Source organism: Lutra lutra, chromosome 6 (assembly GCF_902655055.1).
Source record: "Lutra lutra chromosome 6, mLutLut1.2, whole genome shotgun sequence".
Lineage (NCBI taxonomy): Eukaryota > Metazoa > Chordata > Mammalia > Carnivora > Mustelidae > Lutra > Lutra lutra.
The window spans coordinates 133571-153934 of NC_062283.1; the positions used below are offsets into that span (position 1 = coordinate 133571).

At 54.8% G+C, this 20364-nt stretch overlaps 1 protein-coding gene and 3 long non-coding RNA genes across 6 annotated transcripts in view; 1 reads left to right on the forward strand and 3 right to left on the reverse strand.

Annotated features, from left to right (window-relative positions):
- GABBR1 (gamma-aminobutyric acid type B receptor subunit 1) overlaps window positions 1–4862 on the reverse strand; it is a 27004-nt gene extending 22142 nt beyond the window's left edge. The window contains exons 1-5 of one of the 2 annotated variants that reach the window (XM_047732882.1): window positions 4593–4862; window positions 4084–4177; window positions 3254–3457; window positions 2305–2490; window positions 937–957 (exon numbers count right to left, since the gene is read on the reverse strand). In XM_047732882.1, coding sequence (XP_047588838.1) covers window positions 937–957; window positions 2305–2490; window positions 3254–3457; window positions 4084–4177 — 505 coding nt within the window. In that variant the 5' untranslated portion in view covers window positions 4593–4862. The remainder of the gene's footprint in view (window positions 1–936; window positions 958–2304; window positions 2491–3253; window positions 3458–4083; window positions 4178–4592) is intronic. The other variant, XM_047732883.1, reaches the window with a different exon arrangement.
- LOC125102132 (uncharacterized) lies at window positions 4863–11331 on the forward strand. The gene is made up of 4 exons (XR_007128059.1): window positions 4863–5163; window positions 8153–8288; window positions 9239–9346; window positions 10049–11331. It is a non-coding gene; the product is annotated as an uncharacterized LOC125102132 (long non-coding RNA).
- Window positions 11332–12419: 1088 nt separating this feature from the next.
- On the reverse strand, window positions 12420–16175 carry LOC125102133 (uncharacterized). 2 transcript variants are annotated; one of them, XR_007128060.1, is made up of 3 exons: window positions 15015–16175; window positions 13518–13629; window positions 12420–13160 (listed from the first exon to the last, which is right to left on the reverse strand). It is a non-coding gene; the product is annotated as an uncharacterized LOC125102133 (long non-coding RNA). The 2 variants fall into 2 exon arrangements; XR_007128061.1 differs by lacking the exon at window positions 13518–13629 and having other exon boundaries at window positions 15560–16175.
- A 1488-nt stretch (window positions 16176–17663) lies between these two features.
- LOC125101933 (uncharacterized) lies at window positions 17664–19168 on the reverse strand. The gene is made up of 2 exons (XR_007127980.1): window positions 19046–19168; window positions 17664–18954 (listed from the first exon to the last, which is right to left on the reverse strand). It is a non-coding gene; the product is annotated as an uncharacterized LOC125101933 (long non-coding RNA).
- Between the last annotated feature and the right edge of the window lie 1196 nt (window positions 19169–20364).

Consider the following 20364-nt stretch of genomic DNA (forward strand, 5'->3'; position numbering starts at 1 on the left):
GGGAGGGGGCCCTGACGTCACGCGCGGCGCGCGGCAGCTGCGGGGGGGGGGGGGGGGGGGGGGGGAGGGGCGGGGAGGGAGGTGCGCGCCGCCGTGGGAACGACAGGCGGAGGGGAGGGGCGGGGAGGGGAGGAGGACGCGACCCCCCGCGGAAGAGGCCTGGACGGGGAAGCGGGGGTCCCACCTAAGGGGCGGCCGGGGAGGAGCCGAGAGGGGAAGGGGCGTGCCGGGAGGGCGGGGTGGGCCGAAGCTCCGGGGAACCGGGGATGGAGACGCGCAGAACGGCGGTGGGACGCGCGCGTCTCAGTCGGGGGTGTGGATGGATGGGGCGCAGGGCTGAGGGTGCGGGGGACAGGGCGATGGCAGCGGCTTAGGAGAGAGGTGGTTGGGTGGGAAGGGGGTGGCGTGAAGGGGAGTGATGGGGCGGAGGCTGGGAACCGGGGTCTGGGGAGACAGAGCTCGGGAAGGGATGGGAGCTTCGAGAAGGGGAAGGGTGGAGGTGGAGGGAAGGGACGGCCGTGCGGAGGAGCCGAAGCGGGGAGAGTCAGGCCCGGCCGGGGGGAGACGTCAGCGCGGGGCGTCCGGGGTCGCCCGGCGGAAGCCCGCGGGGAGCAGGCGGCGGACGCGCGGGGTCTGCCCGCGCCCCCAGCCGCCGGCCCGGCTCTGCCCTTTGGCCCGAGCGGAGTCTGGGAGGAGGCGGAGCCCGGGGCAGGGCAGCCAAGCGGGGAGTTGGGAGGGACCGCAGCCTCGCAGAAAACCTGCACTGGAGGCAGAAAACAGGTAGGGAAAGAAGGGGCGGCCGCGAACTAGGACGGGGGCGGGTCGGGGGCAGAAGGACGAGACCCCACAGCCTCGGGGCAGGACCCCTGGGGATGGAGGGTGAAGAGTGGGGGGCAAGGGGGTTGCAGTGCGCGAGATGAGGGTTTATGATCTCACCTGAGTGCGGCGTTCGATTCACTGGCAGCAGGAAAGACGGGGATCAGAGAAGAGTTACCACTGGCGCCCAGCTTCCCCGGCCAGATCCCCAGCCCCCTCCCACACCTGTCCAGGCCGGAGAGGACGGGGTAGAGCAGAAGCCTGCGTTTCTGAGGGGAGGGTGCCTGGGGATAAGAGCAAGGTGGGGCTGTGGGTCAGGACCTGCCGGTTTTCTTCTTTTATTTTTCATAGGACAACAGAATTTGAGACAGGAGTGCCAACAGCTAAGACACGGGCAGATCCTGGTTTTGTGGAGCCTAAATATTATTAAATGCAGGGGTCTCTCTTTAAGAGAAAAAAATACAAATACAATTGATTTTAAACCATTGCCTTTAAAATCTTACTTTTGCATTTTTTACGAAAGCTATGACCATGCGAACACATTATATTACAGCACAAGAAGAACCCTGTGTGAATGAGGGTCCCTGACACTTAAACCGCAGTAGCTTCATGGTAAACCCACCCCCGGTTGGGGCTCTCAATTTCCGGAATGGAATGGTAAACTACACGCAGAATAATTACATTAAGGGAGGAAAGCCAGGTCCAGAACCTTGAAAGAGTCTACAAGAGTGGGGGAAGCATGAGGTATGCCTGTATCCCTCAGAGAAGACTACAAAGGGAGAATCTGGGTGCCTAGGAAAGGGGGGATTCTGCAGAACGAAATGCCCAAAAAAGGTGTTGGACACAAGACTGAGTCCCTTGGGAATGATGGGGGTTGTCTGAGAATTCCAGAAAAGGACTGTCCCTTTCCCCTCCCCCATCCCTGGGTGGTCCTTAGTGCTCTGACAGTTCTGCCCCCAATTTTAAGTCTTTTTAATTTTTACCCTGATAATTTTCCACCCCAGATATTCTTTCCAATCTTAACATTTTTTCTAAGTATGACATATGATTTATTTCTGAGTCTTTACAATAATCCAGTTATATAACAAATGGAGAGGAATCAGTTGTAGAGGAGAGTTATGCATAGAAAGCTCTAAGTTTAGAGAAAGGGACTGAGGCTAGGGGAAACTGGAGTATTCAAGCCTTAAGAAAGGTAATAGAGGGTGAGACTCAAAAAGGAAAAGAGAACATGTGAAGATTTGGGAGCAGGGAGGAGATATAAAAAGAGGGAGGTAGAGGAAGGAAGCCCCAGTGTAGGTAAAGTGGGCACTGGGGACTGCAGAAGGGGGCTGGAGACAGGTGGGAGGGGAAGAAGAGTTAGGTTTTCACCTCCAGTCCCCCAAAGCCTCCCATCTTGCACAGCTCCCCATCCTTTCCCGCCCACCCTTCCCACCCTTCTCCCGTCCTCAGCAAGCGCCCTCAGCGGCAAGCAGGCGGCCAGTCCCTCACCCTGGCACTGCGGCTTGGGAGTGCTCCACTGGCCCTGACTACAGATGCTCCTGGAGCTGCCCACAAGATGGAAGTCAGGGTCACATCGGAAATCCACCCGGGCTCCGTCCAGAGCGGGGAGGTCCCCACCCGTGAGGAAAGCCTTCCCGTTCTCCAGGGCCAAATAGGACTTGGAGCAGATTCGGACTGTGGAGAGATACGAAAAATGAGAAAGAGAGGCACGTTGGGGAAGGCTCCTTCCCCTTAAAGAGCAGGGAGGGGCCTCCGATTAGGGCTTGGGGCCTCAAGCGTCCTCCTCTGCAGGAAATCACGGGTGCAAAGGACTTGCCTCTCTAGCTTCCATTCCCGCCTGAAGCCTGCAAGCATCCACACATTACCAACAAGAAAAAGGAAAAAGCCTTTTCGAGGTAGGAACCCGAGATGGAGCTATAAGCACACAGAAAGGGTCTCTTCAAAGTCAGCGTCAGTGGGCGGGTCCCTGGCAGTGGGCGGGTCCCTGGCGGATGGATGTAACTTTAGATGCACAATCAGATTTACCTTCCTTGTTATAGCTGACTTACACTAATGTCAAACTGGGTTTTGCTTTGTGGGTATATGATCTCTGCGTTGGAGACAGAGGTATTCAAAAATGCCACGAAATCATTCTGAGTGTTTTTGCACAATCTGCCACTAATCCTCCTCAAAGAAAAGAACTCACAAGATGAGCATTTTATCACAGGGTCCGTGGCCTAACGCAGGGAGGATGAGATGAAATGAAAGGTGTGCGCTGCTAACTTGACTCCCTCGAAGTGCGCATAGTAAAATCCTTCTCACACAGTGTCTGCTCCATAAACAAATCTGGATTTTGTTGCAATGGATTTAAAGTGCTGACTTGTAAGCAATAATGCTAAGTTTGAGGCAGGAAGAGGAAGGGTCTTGAAGAGAAGAGGGGCTTTCCCAGGCTACTCACCGCATCTGCTGGGCGTGTCCATGTCGGTCCAGGAGCCGTTGGCCAGGCACTTCCGGACCTTGGGCCCCACCACCTCGCGCTCGCCCCGGCACACATACTCAATCTCATAGTCCACGGGCAGGAAGTTGATAGCCTTCACCTGGTCCCGAGTCAGGCCCCTGTACCTGATGCCCCCTTCCCAAGGCGGGTGTATGATCTGGCAACCTGAGGGGTGAGTCCCAGGAGTCAGAGAGGGGTGGGAGGCGGGCAGAGTCAGCTTCGGGAAGCACAGGAGCCTAGGGCGTGGTCAGTGGGCAGGTGGCAGACCAGAGCCCAGGTGGGATGCAGGGGGATGGGTGCAGAACCCTGGGCTAAAAGGACAGAGAGCCCTGAGCAAGGGTTAAGGCCAATGAGAGCTCACAAGTGAGGAGGGAAGCGCGCTGTCTGGGGGTAGTGGGAAGATTGGGAATTCGTGAAAGGGTACAGTGTGCAGTGAGCCTGGTCAAACAGGCTATAGGAGGATTTCTGAGTAAATTAGGAGGAGAGTAAAGGGGGGCTTCTCCTCTACCCAGGCAGCAGTGTGGGCAAGAAGGAGGGGTGGGGTCTAGAAAACAATGCAGGGTCACCGAAAGGTGGCCGATGCAGTGACGTGGGGCAGAGAAGAAGGAGTGCTGGGTCAGAGGCGGGGTGAGGGAAAGGGGGTCAGGGGTGTTGACGTGGGGCCGGGCGGACAGGATGGCCAGGCGGGGATGCTATCTATGTAGGGCTGACGGGATAGTAATGAGGACCAGAAAAGGGGTGCAAGGACAGCGGAGTGGTGGGGGTGCCCGAGGTCGCCGGTGAAGGCGCACCTTCTGAGGTGGCGTTGGGGGTCTGCGCCCCGCTCGCGCCCGGGGGCCGGAGGAAGAGCGGTGGCAGCAACGGCAGCAGCAGCAGCAGCAGCATCTGAGTGACAAGCGGCCGTGAGGACCGGACGGAGCTCCGCCGGTGCGGCCCAACCCGGCGTGCGGGTGGTGGTGGGGGGATGCTGCCGCCCGGCCTCGCTCGCCGGGCCTCGCGGGCTCCGACCCGGCTCCGACCCGGCTCCGCCTGCGGACCAGACGCGCGCCCCGCGGAGGAGGCGGGGGCGGAGCCCGGCGCGGGGAGAGGGGGGAGGAGAGAGCGCCTGTCCCCACCCTCCTCCTGCCTCCCTCGGCCCCCCACCCTCCCGGGACTCCACCTCTAACCACCTCCTCTCCCCCGGCCCCCGCGGCTCTCCGAGCCCCACGTCCCCGCGCGCCCCGGCCGCTGCCCCGCGCGCCCCGGCGCGGCCCTCCCCCGCGCGCCCCTCTCCGAGCCCGGCTCCCGGCCCGGCTCTTACCTCGGCGCGCCGGCCCGGCTTCCCGGCTCTCCCGGCCTCTAGGCCCCAGGCCCGGCCGCTCCTCCCGCTCCCCCTCCTTTCTCCTCAGCCTTCCCCTCCTCCCAGCCCTCCTCCCCGCGAATCCGCGTTCCTGCCCGGCCAGGGTCTCGCTCCCCTCCGCTCCCACAAACCCCACCCCGGTCTCTCCTTCCCGGGGCGGCGGCGGCCGCGGGAGCCGGGAGCGAAGGAGGCGGCGCCGGGGACCGGGGGAGGCTCCGGGCGGAGGGAGGAAGGAGGGTGCGGAGAAGACAGGGCGGGGGGAGGGAGGGGGAGACCGAGGCGAGGGCGCCTCCCACAAGCCGAACCCCGGGAGCCGCCCCGGATCCCGGCCCCGCCCTGGACCGCCCACGGTGGCGGGCGGTGGGGCGGGGGGTTGGCGGCGGCGGGCTGGGGGGGAGGCTGGGGCGCGCACCGGAGCCGGGTGGGGGCGAGGGGCCCCGAGCGGAAGGCGGAGGAGCGGGTGCGGGGCTGGCAATCGGGGCTGCAGGTGGAGAAGGACGGCTGCACGAGGAGGAGGCCGCTCCGGACCGGCGTGAGAGCAGGGAGGCGGGGGCCGGGGCCACGAGGGGAACGAGGCAGGTGGGAGGGAGAGGAGAAGCTGAGGTCAGACCGCGAAGGGCGGAGGAGGCGGGTGAAGGCCGGTTGCCTCGAGCGCCTCCCGCGGCCCAGCCGCTCTGCCTAGCTGCCCTGGGCGGGCAGCTGGGGGGAGGACCGGAGGCGAAAGCCGGGGAGGGGAGCGTCCGCAGAGAAATGGAAGTAGAAGAAGGGGAAAAGGGAGACAAAGGAGCCTGCAGCGGGCTGGAGCCAACCGTGTCTTCCTTCACTCCGGCCGGGCCTGTCAGGATTTCTGGGTAGTGGGGAGCCGGAGCCGGGAGCCTGCGGGGACTTGCAGGCCTCTGGACAGTTCCCTCGGGCTCCTGGCCTTTGTGCGGTGGTAAGGCTGTGCGCGAGTGTGTGTGTTCATGGGAGGGAAGGGCGTGTGTGTTTGTGTGTGTGTGTTCATGGGAGTGAGTCTGGGCTGCTAGAGGAGACAGGGGACTCCTTGGGGGCGGGGGGGGGGGGGAAGCTCACTTCGGGCTGGTCGCAAAAGAGGTGGGGAAAGGCGGATAGCGTGAGGCTGATGGGAACTGAGGGTCTCGGCCTTCAGCCTTCCCAGTGAATCCTTTGTACACTGAATTGAAATTCATAAATGATACAACCTACCTACACACGTAACTAGTAAAGGTCAACATGATTCCCTACCTGTGCCATAAGGGGGCAATGGAAAGCAATAATTTGTACTACGAGAACATGAGCATGAGCCCCATTCTATGGTGTGGGTGTTGAGCCCTGACTACGCTGGAGATCGTAATCAGGAAGGAGGCAGACTCACAGGTGTGCAACTCTGCAGGTGCTGGGCACAGGTGCCCAGCACCTGCAGCGTGCTGCCGTCCGTTATGTGATGTCACAAAATGTTGAACAACTCTTGGTAGCCAAGTCATTCTTCCCTAAATTTACACAGAACTGTAATTGCATTCCTAGAAAGTTCATTGTATATTAATACCATCTTTCAAACAGTATTAATTTCTAGGCTTAGATAATTAAACACAGGTTTTCACCTACATGAAGGCCCTAGGGGACACTTGAGATTCTGGATGGGGGACGATTCACTGTGCAGGCTATGCTCGGAAGAATTTCTTTCCTCAATGGCAACAGTGGCTCCCCTCATCTCTGTAATTACACAAGAAGAGCCCACAGCTTTTTAAAAACATTCCCGAGGGAGTGGTTGAGACCCACTGAACTAGAAAATGGGCAGAAGAGACTAGGGCAGGATTTCTAACCACTCAAAGCAACAGCCACCCTCCTCTGAGTGGCCGGCTGTCCTCTCTGCAGGGCAGGACCAAAAAATGTGTGTGCCAAGGAAAATAAAGTTCTCAGCACCAGGGTGAGAGATTTCCCAGACTTCTCTGAAAAGAAGCCGTTTCCTGCCTGCGCCCAGTCTGGGGCTAGTTCGGCTGTCTGGCCTGGAGAACACCATCTCTCTGGGCTACTGTGTGGTCCTGGCTGCTGGCCCAGAGGATGCCCTTCCCAGACCCAGCATGGCCTTTCTGTTCGGAGGCTCTGCACAGACGCCCTCTCAGGAGCCTGCAAATGAGTTCTCAAGGTCCCGTCTCATCTTCATTCTGGCCACTCGTCTCTGGCCTCCCCCAAGTCCTGGCTGCTTTGCCATGCTGAAGTGAGGGGGTGGGAGGATGGAATGCCCCCTGGCAGAGGAATCTGTGGTTCTGTGAAATGGAATATTATTCTGGTGGTATTTCTGGCCACGCTGCAGTGCTAAAGCAGAAAAGGAAACCACCGTCCCGTCCAAATCACAGAGTATTGGTTTCATACATTGGAACGTATCCATCCAAAGGAAGAGATATGAAAACATGCGTAAGAGAGGAGCTAATGACATGACCAGGGGAAAATACGACAGTTTGAGGAAGGAAAAGCAGAATACAAAATGCGTACAACTGTGGTATATGTGTTTAAAAGCTGGAAGAAAACGCATCAGAATAATAGTAATCGCCCAGCAGGCCGTGCATTATCGGCCTCCTTCCCGGTGGTGGTGTTAGTCAGCTTTTGCTCAGATGTTTTACTAGTGTTACCTTTCTAATCATTTACGTTTTCTTTGTAACTGTCCTAAGCAGTTTGAAACTGCTCACTTTCTCCCACAATAGCTGCCACTTCCTCCTTTGACACTGTTTCCTCCTCAGTGTCCGTTCCCAGACCCAGGCCCACGTCCCTCGTCCCTCGGGACACTCGCTGAAGTCTTCCCTCATCAGTATCCCAACCCCGCACTCCCAGGGCCAATCCACTCCTTGGCCTTCCACACCAAGCAGCAAACACTCTCCTCTGGGAAGGACCCGCTCAATCCCATCCCCTAGTCCTTGTGCCTTGGTGACACGACCTTTTACAGTTTTGGATATGTTTCAGAGATGGTAGCATTCCTGCTCAGATTACCTGAGAACAGGACCCGTCTTCCTGTTCCTTTTATCTCCCAACCTACTTCTTCCTTTCCTGTCTTCTGCCGAACATGTAGAGATTAGAGCCCAGAACTTTAACACCCCACATGCCCTGGTAACATTAACCAAGGTAGCTGAATTAAGGATGCTCTGCTGGGTGCTGGGTGCTGGGTGCTGGGTCCTTTCAGAGGACAGCTCACATCATTCTTACCCAGCCAAGCAAAGTAGATATGAGGTCCTTAGTTTGGAGACCGGTGAGCTGTGATCTGGGAAAACAGTACAAATCAGAGGTCACCCAGCTATGAAACTGACAGAACCAATATTTGAACTCAAGCCCCTTAGTCTGTTTCCAAATTCTTCCCCTGTGTTCCGAGATTGAGTCTCAAGGCCCTTCCCTGACCCAACCCCGAGGCATTCTTGTCAGAGCTCAAGGAGCATCCCGGTGCTTCCCATCCAAATTAGTGAGGAGTGGTCTGTGGTGGGGGGCGTATTCAGGTGAGAGTCACATCTTCAAGGACTCTCTTCTGTCCTACACAGCTCGTGCAGTGGAGAAAACTCGAAGGGACAAAAGCTTAAACTTCAAACATGGAGTTAATTACAAGCCACGCCTCAACTTGGCCTTCTCCTAAAGGCTGGAACCCTTGCTGCCGCACTGCCAGGAGGGAGTCCGGGGGTAAGGGAAACCGTTCTTCGGCAAATGCTCGCAACTGCTCCCCATGCCCAGCTCTAGTCCTGTTGTGTGCTCTCAACTGGGCCCGCCTTGGGGCTTTGTGCTGGGAAGAGGAGCCGGCAGAGTGACTGTCACCCCTAGCGTACCTTCCTGGCACACACAGGGAAACCCAGGGTGCGATCAGAAACCTCAGGGAGATGCAGGAGCCACAGGGCAGTTCCAGCCCTCGTGCCACCTCCCCTCCCACCAGATGCTCCGGTCAGGGGCAGCACCGTCTCCATCGCCGGATTTCAGAGTCGAAGCTTCTGTGACTAACTCCTCTGTAAGGGAGGCCTTCGTGGTAAGGAAGCAAACACAGTGTCCCAAAATGCTAGGCTGGCCTACACAACAGAAAGGAAAAAAGCTTGTCTATCCCTCCTGAAGGGCAGGGGAGGCCAGGGCAACAGATTGAGAAAGGAGTCAGTTCTCACAGACAAATGTCGTGAATATTTCTATTCCTGGAACTACAAGAGGATCGGATTTTTAAGATTTCAAAACCAACCCATCTTATGTTTAGTTAAATACACATAACGAAGTCTCGAGCAGGTATGAATAGTGGCGCCAGCCCACAAACCCTACGGGCCATCAGGCATGTGTGCACTTGGACATCGCGTTTGTAAGGTCTGTGCTTGTGCATTTGGCTGCAACAGATTTCTCTCTCCCTATGTCCAGTTCAAGGAGTGACAGTGAAGGCACCTGGGGCCTCAGTAAGGCGCTGACCTTCGGCTCAGGTCATGATCCCAGGGTCCTGGGATCAAGTCCTGCATCGGGCTCCCTGCTCAACGGGAAGCCTGCTTCTCCCTGTCCCTCTGCCCCACTCCTGGCTTTTGTGCACACGCGCTCTCTCTGTCAAATCAATACAATTTTTCTTTTAAAAAAGATTAAGAACTGATCATGATTTTTCACTTATTCAGACCACACTAGCATGCTAGCCAAATACTCAGAGAAAAAAGACACATCACCACATTTTTCTAGTAGAAACCATGGAATGCTGAGAACTCCACTCTGAGGTGTGTGTATAGGTATGACATCTGTAAGGACACAATCACATTTCTGCAATTTTTTTTAAGCTTATTCATTCATTTGAGAGAGAGCATAAGTGGAAGGGGCAGACGGAGGGGGAGACAACTCAAGCAGATTCTTCCCTGAGTCTGGAGCCCCATGCGGGGCTCAACCTCAGGACCCTGAGCTCGAGACGGGAGCCAAAACCAAGAGTCAGTCACTCGACTGACTGTCACTCAGGCACCCTGAAATACATGATTGTTGACATTAGGTGCAGTTAGCAAAGACTGAAGAACTTCACATCTGGTCTTGCCACCAAATGAGTCAGAAACGACATTTTTGATTTTCAGAGCACTGTGGGTTTTGGAATTACAGAATAGGGTGTGTGGAAATGAGTGTACAAACACAAGCAAAGATTTACGAAGGAGGTTTTAGGAGTCAAGTGAACAAATCTGAGGCAACAGACTAGAGATTCTACTCATGGAAAAGCCATAAAAACACCAGCCCGGATCCCTCATGATGGCCCTGTATGGAAAACTGTGACACTACTGCCGCGTGTGGGGTGGGTCCTGCCCTGTCCAGGGACCCAAATGGACAATCCTAATCTGAGCAGAGAGGAAAGCCTGGGACAGGCGCGAGCAGGTCTAGGTCTAGCGATCTAGAGCAAACCAACACCTGCAGGTTTTAACTCCTCCTTCCCTGTCCCTCTGAAACTCGGAAAGTCAGCATGACTCATACACACCTCCGGATGCTTTCGGCATCTGTGACCCCTCCGTCGGCCCCAAGACACCTTCCCAGTGCGTGACTTAGGAGCCACTCACATCATCCGTCTTAACCCTCCCGGCCTCTCCGGGGCGCTCTGCTATGACTATGATGCATTTTCGGAAGAGGAAGCTGCAGCTCAGAAAGGTGGAAGGACACCCCCAAGGTCACAACGCCCGTGCCTACAGCCTGGAGCTGCAGCCTAGACCTCTGCTCCTCCCTCCTGCTCCTGGTGCTCTAGCCATCCCGGCCAACTGCGTCCTTGCGCCTTGCCCACACCTTGCCCACGCACTGTGGGAGCAGGCAGCCCGGACCGCCCCTGCCGTCTTCTCCCCTCCCAACAGACCCCACCCCACCCCACCCAGCCAGGGTCTCTCCCAGCACAGCCTTCACCATCCAAAACACTCACCTCAGCGGTCATTGCTTTTCAATTCTAGAACCATGTATGTAATACCTGCCTCCTGACCGGGCCTTAAGCTCCGTGGGAGCAGGGACACTGAGCAGGGTTCTCGCGTCCTCCCCACAGCCACGGCACAGCGCCTGCCACCTGGACGGAAGCGTCGTGAGAGACCATGCAACAAAAACATCTTCTGACTCAATAATCAGTTTTCACTGCACAGTGCGGGTCATCTCAGCAGTTTCCAAGCCTGAGGACCTCTTGCTGGTCTGCTGTGTGTGCCATTCCCGAGGCCTTCCTGAGATGCCCTGTCGCTCACTCGCTCCAGGATGTGGGTATGAGGCTCAGACAAGCTAGAGTGCTTGGTAAGCCTGAGACACTGACAACTGCTAGTGCTTAAAATTTTATTCTGGGAGAGAAGTAGATGGAAGACGAACGATGATCCAGTCCTCCAAGAGAGGAAGGGTCTGTGTGTCAGCGGACGAAGGTAGCAGGCACTCACTGAATGTGTGGTCGACTTACAAAGAGAATCCTGGGGTTTTCCCAATTTCCCAGCCCAGGATGCGCACTTCGCCACATCCTCTGCCAGGTGCAACTCGGAACGCCCCAGTGTGGGAAGCAGAAGCTCAGGGAGGCTGTGAACCTCCTGTCCGAGTGCTATACCCGGACTCTCAGATCTTTTCTATCCGGGCACGGCTCCTGCACCCAAGTCCAAACTGGCCAGCAAGTTCCCCAGAAGCTACCTCTCCGAGATTCACACAACACTACTTGGCCCCTCTGTACCCCTCGCCTTCCGCATTCTTAGAGTGGGGACAATAGTGTGTCCCTCCTGCTGGGGTCATAGGGACTGACTGACCAGTCAGCATGTGAGAGTCGCTGGCCCACAGAGGCTCTCTGAAACAGGGAGCTGCCGGCAGGCCCCTAACTTCACCCTGGGCGCGTCTCAGCTCAGACGCTTCACAGTGGACCCAGAAGAGACGGCCTGGGGGCCCCTCGCTGGCTAGGTTGGAGGAACCAGTGATCCTTGATCTCAGGGTCATGAATTTGAGCCCCACGTGGGGGGCAGGGATGACTTAAATATAGTCTCCACTGCGTGGGGGTCTCATAGTTTACCTAATCAGTCCACGTTCAATAGACCCTAAGACGTTTGTGATCTGCAATTACAAACACACTGCATTGAATCACTTCAGGGGCACCTGGGTGGCTCAGTTGGTTGAGTGTGTGCCTTCAGATCAGATCATGATCTCAGGGTCTGGGATCGAGTCCCACCTCAGGCTCCCGGCTCAGCGGGGAGTCTGCTTCTCCCTCTCCTGCTCTCCCTGCTTGTGCTTTCTCTCTCTGACAAATGAATAAATAATTTAAAAAAAAAAAAATCTGTTTGAGGGGCTCCTGGGTGGCTCAGTGGGTTAAGCCTCTGCCTTCGGCTCTGGTCATGATCTCAGGGTCCTGGGATCGAGCCCCGCATTGGGCTCCCTGCTCAGCAGGGAGACTGCTTCCCCCCTCCTCTCTGCCTGCCTCTCTGCCTACTTGTGATCTATCTCTCTCTGTCAAATAAATAAAAAATAAAATAAAATAAAAAAGTTTTTAAAAAATCTGTTTGAATAACCTTATACATACCTCATTTCCCACGTGTGGAGTCTGCTTCTCCCTCTGCCCCTCCCCACTGCTTGTGCTCACTCATGTGCTCGCGCTGTCTCTCTCTCTCTCTCAAATAAATAAAATCTTTAAAATATGTTCAATTGGGGCGCCTGGGTGGCTCAGTGCATTAAAACCTCTGCCTTCGGTTCAGGTCATGATCCCAGGGTCCTGAAATCGAGCCCCGCATCGGGCTATCTGCTCAGCAGGGAGCCTGCTTCCTCCTCTCTCTCTGCCTGTCCCTCCGCCTGCTTGTGATCTCTGTCAAATAAATAAAAAAAAATCTTTTAAAAAATTAAAAAAAATAAAATATATTCAATTAATAACAGAAATGAATTGTGCATAAATTTAGCTTTGTTGCTAAAAATCACATCTCCAAACAGAGTTCAAGCTGGGGCAAGAAATAAGAAGATATAGAAACCACAACAAAAGATAAAGAAATGGTGGAGGAAGGCTAGGGAACCACTAGGTCATGGTTCCCGACGAAACACCAGGAATAAAGCAAGCCTGTGCCCCTCTGCCCCACCCAGCTCGCATGCCTGGCAGAGGGCCCGTCGGCACCTGCAGCTCGGGCTGCTGGGTCTGGCCCACCTTGGGCTCCTCTCAGCTCTGCTGGCCTCAGTATCCTCCTCCCAGTACAACTATTGGATCCACTTATTGATTGCACCTTACTGTAAGGGACAGGGACAACCATAGAAAGCCGTTTTGAGGACGTTAAAAACCACATGAGGGCAAAACAGTATTTCCTCCCCCGACTGGCACTTGATTCAGGATGTTACACAGCAGAGGGTCCTCGAACAAGACTTCATCGGTGGGTCAATAGGCCAGTAAGTGTAAGTCGTGGGCAAACTTCAGGGACGGCCCCTGCGCGGTCTCACCTGCCACTGATCTTCAGGCAGGTCGGGGGACCCTGCGCCGGCCACGGTCCCTCGTCGGAGCAGTAAGTCAGTGTAACCAGTAGATGGCGCCAGTGACCAGGCAAGCCTTCGGTCCCGTCCAAAATCGAGCATTTCCCCTAAGAAGCAGGTCCCTGCTGGTAACTCAAAAAAAAAAAAAAAATTACAAAGACCATTTTTAAAAAGTAGAACCAGGGGCGCCTGGGTGGCTCAGTGGATTAAGCCTTCGGCTCAGGTCATGATCTCAGGGTCCTGGGATCGAGTCCCGCATCGGGCTCTCTGCTCAGCAGGGAGCCTGCTTCCCTCTTTCTCTCTCTCTCTCTCTCTGCCTGCCTCTGTGTCTACTTGTGATCTCTCTCTGTCAAATAAATAAATAAATAAATAAATAAATAAATAAATAAATAAAAAGTAGAACCATAGCAACCCAAAGCTATTGCGTCCACATCCCCCCCCCACCCCGCCCCCAGACACACACACATCCACATTCAATTCCACACTCACCCGTCCCCATCAGCTCTTACTGGCTTCTTAAGAAGCAGGATCCCGGTGAAGGAAATGACAGTAGCTGGCTAACTGAGCTGCTTAGGCTTGTGGGGTGCCAGCAAGTCAGTAACTGAATCAACAGCTTCAAGAAGCATATTAAAAATCTTACAAACATATTAACATAATTGCCCGCCCCCAACACACAGACACACAGAGTAGTTTTTCTGGGGTAAAACCATAAGTACGTTTGCCTTCTTTATGGGGTAACTTAGTAAGACCATTTCCCCTGCTGCTGAGAATCAGCCGCAAATGGGAACCAAGTCCCTGGTCGGTCAAAATGGCTGTCAAACGGTTTGTTCAAACCAATAATACATTATATGTTAATTAACTGAATTTACATTTTTAAATAGGGAAAAAGGAAAACAAATACACAAAAATAAACATTTTTCAGGTTTAGAAACTAAACATTCCACATTTCTTTGAAAATAAAGTTATTACTATGTTCGGGCGCCTGGGTGGCTCAGTGGATTAAGCCGCTGCCTTCGGCTCAGGTCATGATCTCAGGGTCCTGGGATCGAGTCCCGCATCGGGCTCTCTGCTCAGCAGGGTGCCTGCTTCCCTCTCTCTCTCTCTCTGCCTGCCTCTCCGTCTACTTGTGATCTCTCTCTGTCAAATAAATAAATAAAATCTTAAAAAAAAAAAAAGTTATTACTATGTTCAAAAGAAGGTTCAACAAAAGGACTCAGTTTAGTTCAATTTGATTTGGCTCAAGTTTTTATTTTTATTTTTTTAAAGATGTACTCATTTATTTGAGAGAGAAGGGGTGGAGAGGAGCAGAGGGAGAAAGAGAGAGAGAGAGAATCTGGGGACAAATCTCCACTCAGGGCAGAGCCCAACACGGGACTGATTTCAGGACCCTGAGACCAGGACCTGAACCGAAATGAAGAGTCAGAGGTGCCCCTGGCTTGGTTCAGGTTTTAAAATGTGGACTTCAGCTTCCTAATTTGCACTCAAAGGATCCCCAAGTGGTCGCCAGGTTTGTTCACTGTCCCCATGTACACCCTGGCCTAGAGGCAGAGACCTGTGTCCTTTGGGGAGCAGGGGCGTGGATGGTGCACAGGACTGACACTTTTCCTGGATCTATGAGTCCAGCTAGTAACAGGGAGAGAAGGGGCAGGGAGGGGAGGGAGGGGACGCTGGCCCCAGTGATCTACCTTTGTGTCTGGCCCTGAAAAGCAGCAAAGCCACTCCCTGTCCATTCAAGACAGCCACCCCCCACCCCAGGCCAGCCTGGACCCTGAAGGGCCTCATCAGCACACAAGCCCTTGATCCAGAGTTCAGAACCACTGATGTCTGAGTCAGCAGATTGGCGTGATCTAGATCAAGTTCAAGTGTGAGTACTGATCTCTGAGTCTAGAGTGCAGGAAGCTGCCCACAGCCTGACCGGGAGGAGCACACAGAGGCTGGGGTGCACTCCGCCCCTCGCTCCTCCAGCACACTTCCTCTATTACGTACCCGCCTAGGAGACAAAGTCCTGCTCCCCGGCCCCACTTTTTGTGCACAGCGGCGGCTGGGATGGTCCCAAAGGGTGCAGGGGCAGGACGGGCACGGCCGAGCACCACGTGCCCCGGGTCTCCTTTACTGCGCACGTCAAGCCCACGGGGTGGGGGTGGGGAGACAGACCCCGGGCCACAGTTAGCGAAACCGAGGCTGGAATTTTAATCCGACGCTCAGGTGCAAGCTTCTATGCACCGTCCGGGTGTGGACGCAGGGTCGTCCAGTTGCCGGACCGGGACTCCCGGGCCAGAGCTGCAAGAGGACGACGGTCCCCCACGCAGTGTTCTCTGCTGGGAAAGACTGTAACTGCCAGGCAGCGACAGGACAGGCAGAAGGACCGCTGCCCGGTTCCAAAATGTTCCACAGCGTCGCGCAGTCCCGTGGAGACCGGCGGGCCCGGGGTTAGGGGCTGCTGCCCGGTGGGTGCGCGGCGTCCTGGCCGAGACGCGGCGGGGAGACCGGGAGGGGGTGCCGACCTGGACCGGACCCCGCGCGGCTCTCACCTGCGAATGCGCCGCTTCTCCTCCGCCCCCAGAGGCTCGGCAGCCGGTTCTCAGCCGGGGGACTTGACGTCACCGTTGCCGGGCAAACCCCAGACAAGCTCCGGCCTCCGCCTGCGGATGCTGCCGCCTCTTCTTCGCCCCCGGCTCAGGCAGCCAATTGTCGGCGGCGCATTCATGACGTCACTGTTGCCGGGCAAACGGTGGGTGCGGATGCTGCCGCCTCTTCTCCGCCCCCGGAGGCTCCGGCAGCCAATTCTCGGCGGTGGAGTCATGACGTCACTGTTGCCGGGCGAACCGGGGCGCGCTGGGGCCTCCACCTGTGGATCCTGACTGCTTGTGCGCGAGCAGCGAAGACGAAAAGGAGGCGAACTGGACCGGGGGAGAAAGATGGGGAGACGAATTCTATTCCTGCAGGCTCGTACAGCTGGGAATAGGGGTTACCTGGCCTAACGTCCTGATGGGCGTCGGCCTGACGGTCCAGCAACCGGAAGGATGGGAGGCCCGGCGGGTGCGTGGGTCTGCACGGGCCTCTCGGGGCCTGCACCTGACCGCTCTGCCCCACCGGGACCTACAGAACCGCTCGCTGACGCTTCCGCGGAGCAACCCATTTCGCCGAAGTGCCTGGCTCCCCTTAGAACAAGGTGGATGCTTTTTTTTTTGTAAAAGAGGAAAGTACTGTTGAATTTCAAAATAGTAACAGGGAAGACCCGAAACTGGGGGAAATGTTGACAGGTACGATGTAAGCCTTCGGCGGAACACTGTTGCCCCTCTTCCTTTGCCCTGTGGGTGTCTCTTAGGTAAACCCAGCAGTGTGCACAAAGGCCCCTGACCACTGCGACACGCAAGCTCCCAGCTCGTCACCTGCGACGGGTTGATTCGGGCCCGCCCACCTATGGAACACCTGGTCAAACGGATGGAAATCAGACCCTGTACAGCCCCTCAGTCACTGGGCCTCCGGGACTGTCCAGACCAACTTAAACACACATGCTACAGAAATAGAGCCACGAAAGTGGAGAGTGGAAAAAGTCAAATTCCTCTTGATAGTTAAACCGCGAGAGGCAGTCCCAGAAGAAAAATCAAGGAGGGGGGGGGGTGGGGGCGTGAACACAGCCCCGAGTGTTCTCTGTGCAGGATCACAGCTCACGGGGAGCCACGCCTCTGACTCTCAGCACTGGAACAAAGGGTACACCTTGGTGCACGGCAATTCATCGGGACTTACTAATATGACAGATGTACATGCTCCTGGGACTAGCTACTCCCCTCATGTGGAAGGCAGTGAACCTCCTGGGCACTGGTCCAGGACAGACACCACCCTCTGCTTAGGACGAGGAGGAGCCAGGCACTGTGGTGCTGTGGTGTCGAGCTTCTCATGCTGTGTTGTCACCTTGAAATTCTCAGCCATCTCACCTTCCAGTGTGTGCTTTGTAAGTGAGTCTGGAGAGACTGCCCCAGCGCCTCGGAGCCCAGGCTCAAGCTTGGTCTCGCTGGTCAAGCTTCCCCCATCTGCGGGACTGGTTTTCAGCTGCCTCCCACTGCCCCCAGGAGAGGCCGCCCCCCTCTGCACTGTGTTTTCCCAGGAGGGGTCAGGGCAGAGGGAAAGGAAGGGTCAGGCATGCACCCCTGTCTAGACAAGCCGAGGGCAAGTATCGGTGTCCCTGAAGGAATGTGACATTAAATAGCAAAAACGAGAACGTGCCACCAAGACAGGGCACGAGCGAACCCACACAAGAAAGGAAAGGCTTCTTTCATGCTGTTTGGACGAGGGGCCTCAGAGTTTCACCTAGTACCAGGCCCCTCACATTGTATAACCGACCCGAGCAGACCAATACTCATTAGCAAATTATATGGAAGAGCAAAAGGTTGAAAATGGTGGCCTGACACTCTGTGACTTGTGCCCTTAGGCGACACATAACTAGAATATCTCTCTTCCGGCTCAGGTCATGATCTCAGGGTGCTGCTATCAAGCCCCCCCATCGGGCAGGAGGGCCCCCCCACTCCCTGCTGGGGGGGGTGTCTGCTTCTCTCTCTCTCCCTCCACTCCTGCCCCCCACCCCACTTCTGCTCTTTCTCCCTCTCAAATAAATAGATAAAATCTTTTTTAAGAAAGTATATAACTGCAATGTAATTGGAATATAATTTACACGAAGGCAAGAATCTATACGTGTTCCTGAAACTTTAACTATCAAAGCCTAATACAAAGCTTAACACATAAGATTTCTTTGAAATATGTATTCATTTAAATTAATTAAATACATTTTCATTTAAGCCGGTAGAACAGACACTTAAAAAATGGAAACAACCTAAATGTTCTTGTTAAGTAAGTTAAGTAAGTTTGATACATTCATGGAATAAAATACTGTGTCGCTGTATAAAATAATGAGTATGTCCATTAGGTACTAATAAGGAACTAATTAGGTACTAATAAGGAATTCTCTAAGATGAATTATTACCATTTATGGGGCACCTGGCTGCCGCAGTGGGTCAAGCAGGTGCTGTTGATCTTGGGGTTGTGAGTTCAAGCCCCATGTTGGGTGTAGGGCTTACTTTAAAAAGAAAAATTATTACCATTTGTGTTTTTAAAACTGCAAGGTGAGGGGAATGATTTCTCCTGGAGCCTCCTCTAGTGGCCAATACGTGGAAAGATTCAGAGAAAGAAGGCGCTGGATGGCTGGGAGGGAGGTTTTCAAGGGACATTATTTTATGCCTTTCAGATTTTGAAACAAAGCATATGAATAACCACAAAAATTAATTTTTTGGAAGTGCAAGGGAGCTACATTATGTGTTATTGTGGAAAGACGCCTTGTTAAGTGGACACAAGAAGCGGAACAGGGTGTGTGTCTCCTTGGTGTGAGATGAGAGCCGTACGCAGTGTCCAGAGGGCTCACACGGTACTCTGACCGCGTAACCCCCCGAGTGGCTGTCTCTTCCTGCGTGCTTCCTACCAGCACAAGGACAGCAGGTCAGGAGCCCACGGTCGCTGTGTACAGCATCCCGTTCCACCTGCATGACTGGGGGCCTGGGCTGCCATCAGCCGTGGTGGGTGAGAGGTGCAGATAAAACAGAGATGACCGAGGAGAGAAGTGCACAAAGAACAACCCAAGAAGGCCTGTGCGATCACGTCGCCTGCTGCACAAAGTCAGGTAAAGCCATACTCAAGCACTGAGGGAAATGCCCAGCTCTGAACAACGCAGGGCAGCTTCACCCCATCCGCTCATCTACCTCCTCTCCACACTGCAAAAACCAACGCTCCAGCACCCGGAATTCTGTAAATGGTGATGTCACTGGCTTCTTTTACCTGGTGGCCCCCTCCTCTTGTTCACATCGCCTTTGTGCGGAGACCACGTCATCCCTGGGACAGCTCCTCCAGCTCCAGGGGCCACCCGCTTTCCAGAGACCTGAGGCAGGGGAGGACCCGAAGGTGAGTGTGGTGCGGGACTGGTGTGGTCCCCACAGGTGGCCACAGGTGCCAGACTGGGGAGGGAAAACCTGCTCAAATTCCATCCCTGCCGCTCTGTGGTGGTGTGACCTGCGGCACGTGACTTCATTCGTGTCCTTCTGTTTCCTCATCTATAACATAAGAATGGAAATAGTTTAACATTGGTTTCACTGTTGTAGGATTAAATGAATAAATACAAGCAAATTGCTTAGGACGGCACCACAGGGAAGCAACCAGTAAGGTGTTTCTTTGGTGTTTGTTTTCAGAGACACTGTGAGTTCTCCAAAGTGGCTTTGATTGGCTAACTTCTTTTTTTTTTTTAATATTTTATTTATTTACTCAACAGAAGGAGAGAGAACAAGCAGGGGGAGCAGCAGCAGAAGCAGAGGGAGAAGCAGGCTCCTCACTGAGCAGGGAGCCCGATGCGGAGCTCAATCCCAGGACCCTGAGATCATGACCTGAAACAAAGGCAGAGGTTTAACTGACTGAGTGCCCCAGGTGCCCCCAATCGGCCAGCTCTTGGCCCTCTGTTCTCCCAGCCCTGCACCCCACCTGTCTCCCATCCAGCTTTGACAACTGGATGACAACTGGACGACTTCCAGCCCTGCCCAGGGAAGTATCTTGCCTCTGGGGAGACACTCAGGCAAGCATAGAGCCTGCCCTCCCACCTGATTGACCCCTCCCGACCTTGGCGGTCACCCTCACGGCTCCAGAGTGGCCAGCCTGCGTGTGCCCAACTCCAGCCGCCTTGCGGGAAGGAGGGACAAGCCATTCCAGGCTCAGCTGACCAGTCTGTTCTCCCAGCTCCTCGGGCTCATCTCAGACAAAAGCAGAAAATGTACACCCCGGGGGAGTTCCTGGCCCTTGAACAGTGCCGCCCAGTGTAGGTTCTTGCAATGACGACAATGGCCCCTGTGTGTGCCATCCCGTGTGTTAACCGCTAGCTGCGTGTGCTGCTGAGCATTTGAAACACGGCTGGTGATCAAGGAACTGAACTTCAAATTTTATTTAATTTTAATCTGAACGACCACTAGTGATGGTTGTGTTGGATGACACGGTTTTAAACTGTCCATCCTGACCCTTTTTTCTTACTTGTGAGTCAGCCTTACTTTAACATTGGCAAATGCGGGGGCACCTGGCTGGCTCAGTGCGTTGAGCCTCTGCCTTCAGCTCAGGTCATGATCCCACAGTCCTGGGATCGAGCCCCGCATCAGGTTGTCTGCTCAGTGGGGAGCCTGCTTCCTCCTCTCTCTCTGCCTGCCTCTCTGACTACTTGTGATCTCTGTCTGTCAAATAAATAAATAAAATCTTAAAAAAAAAAAAAGATTGGCAAATGCGCTTTTCAAATTTGGTGACTGATGTGAAAATG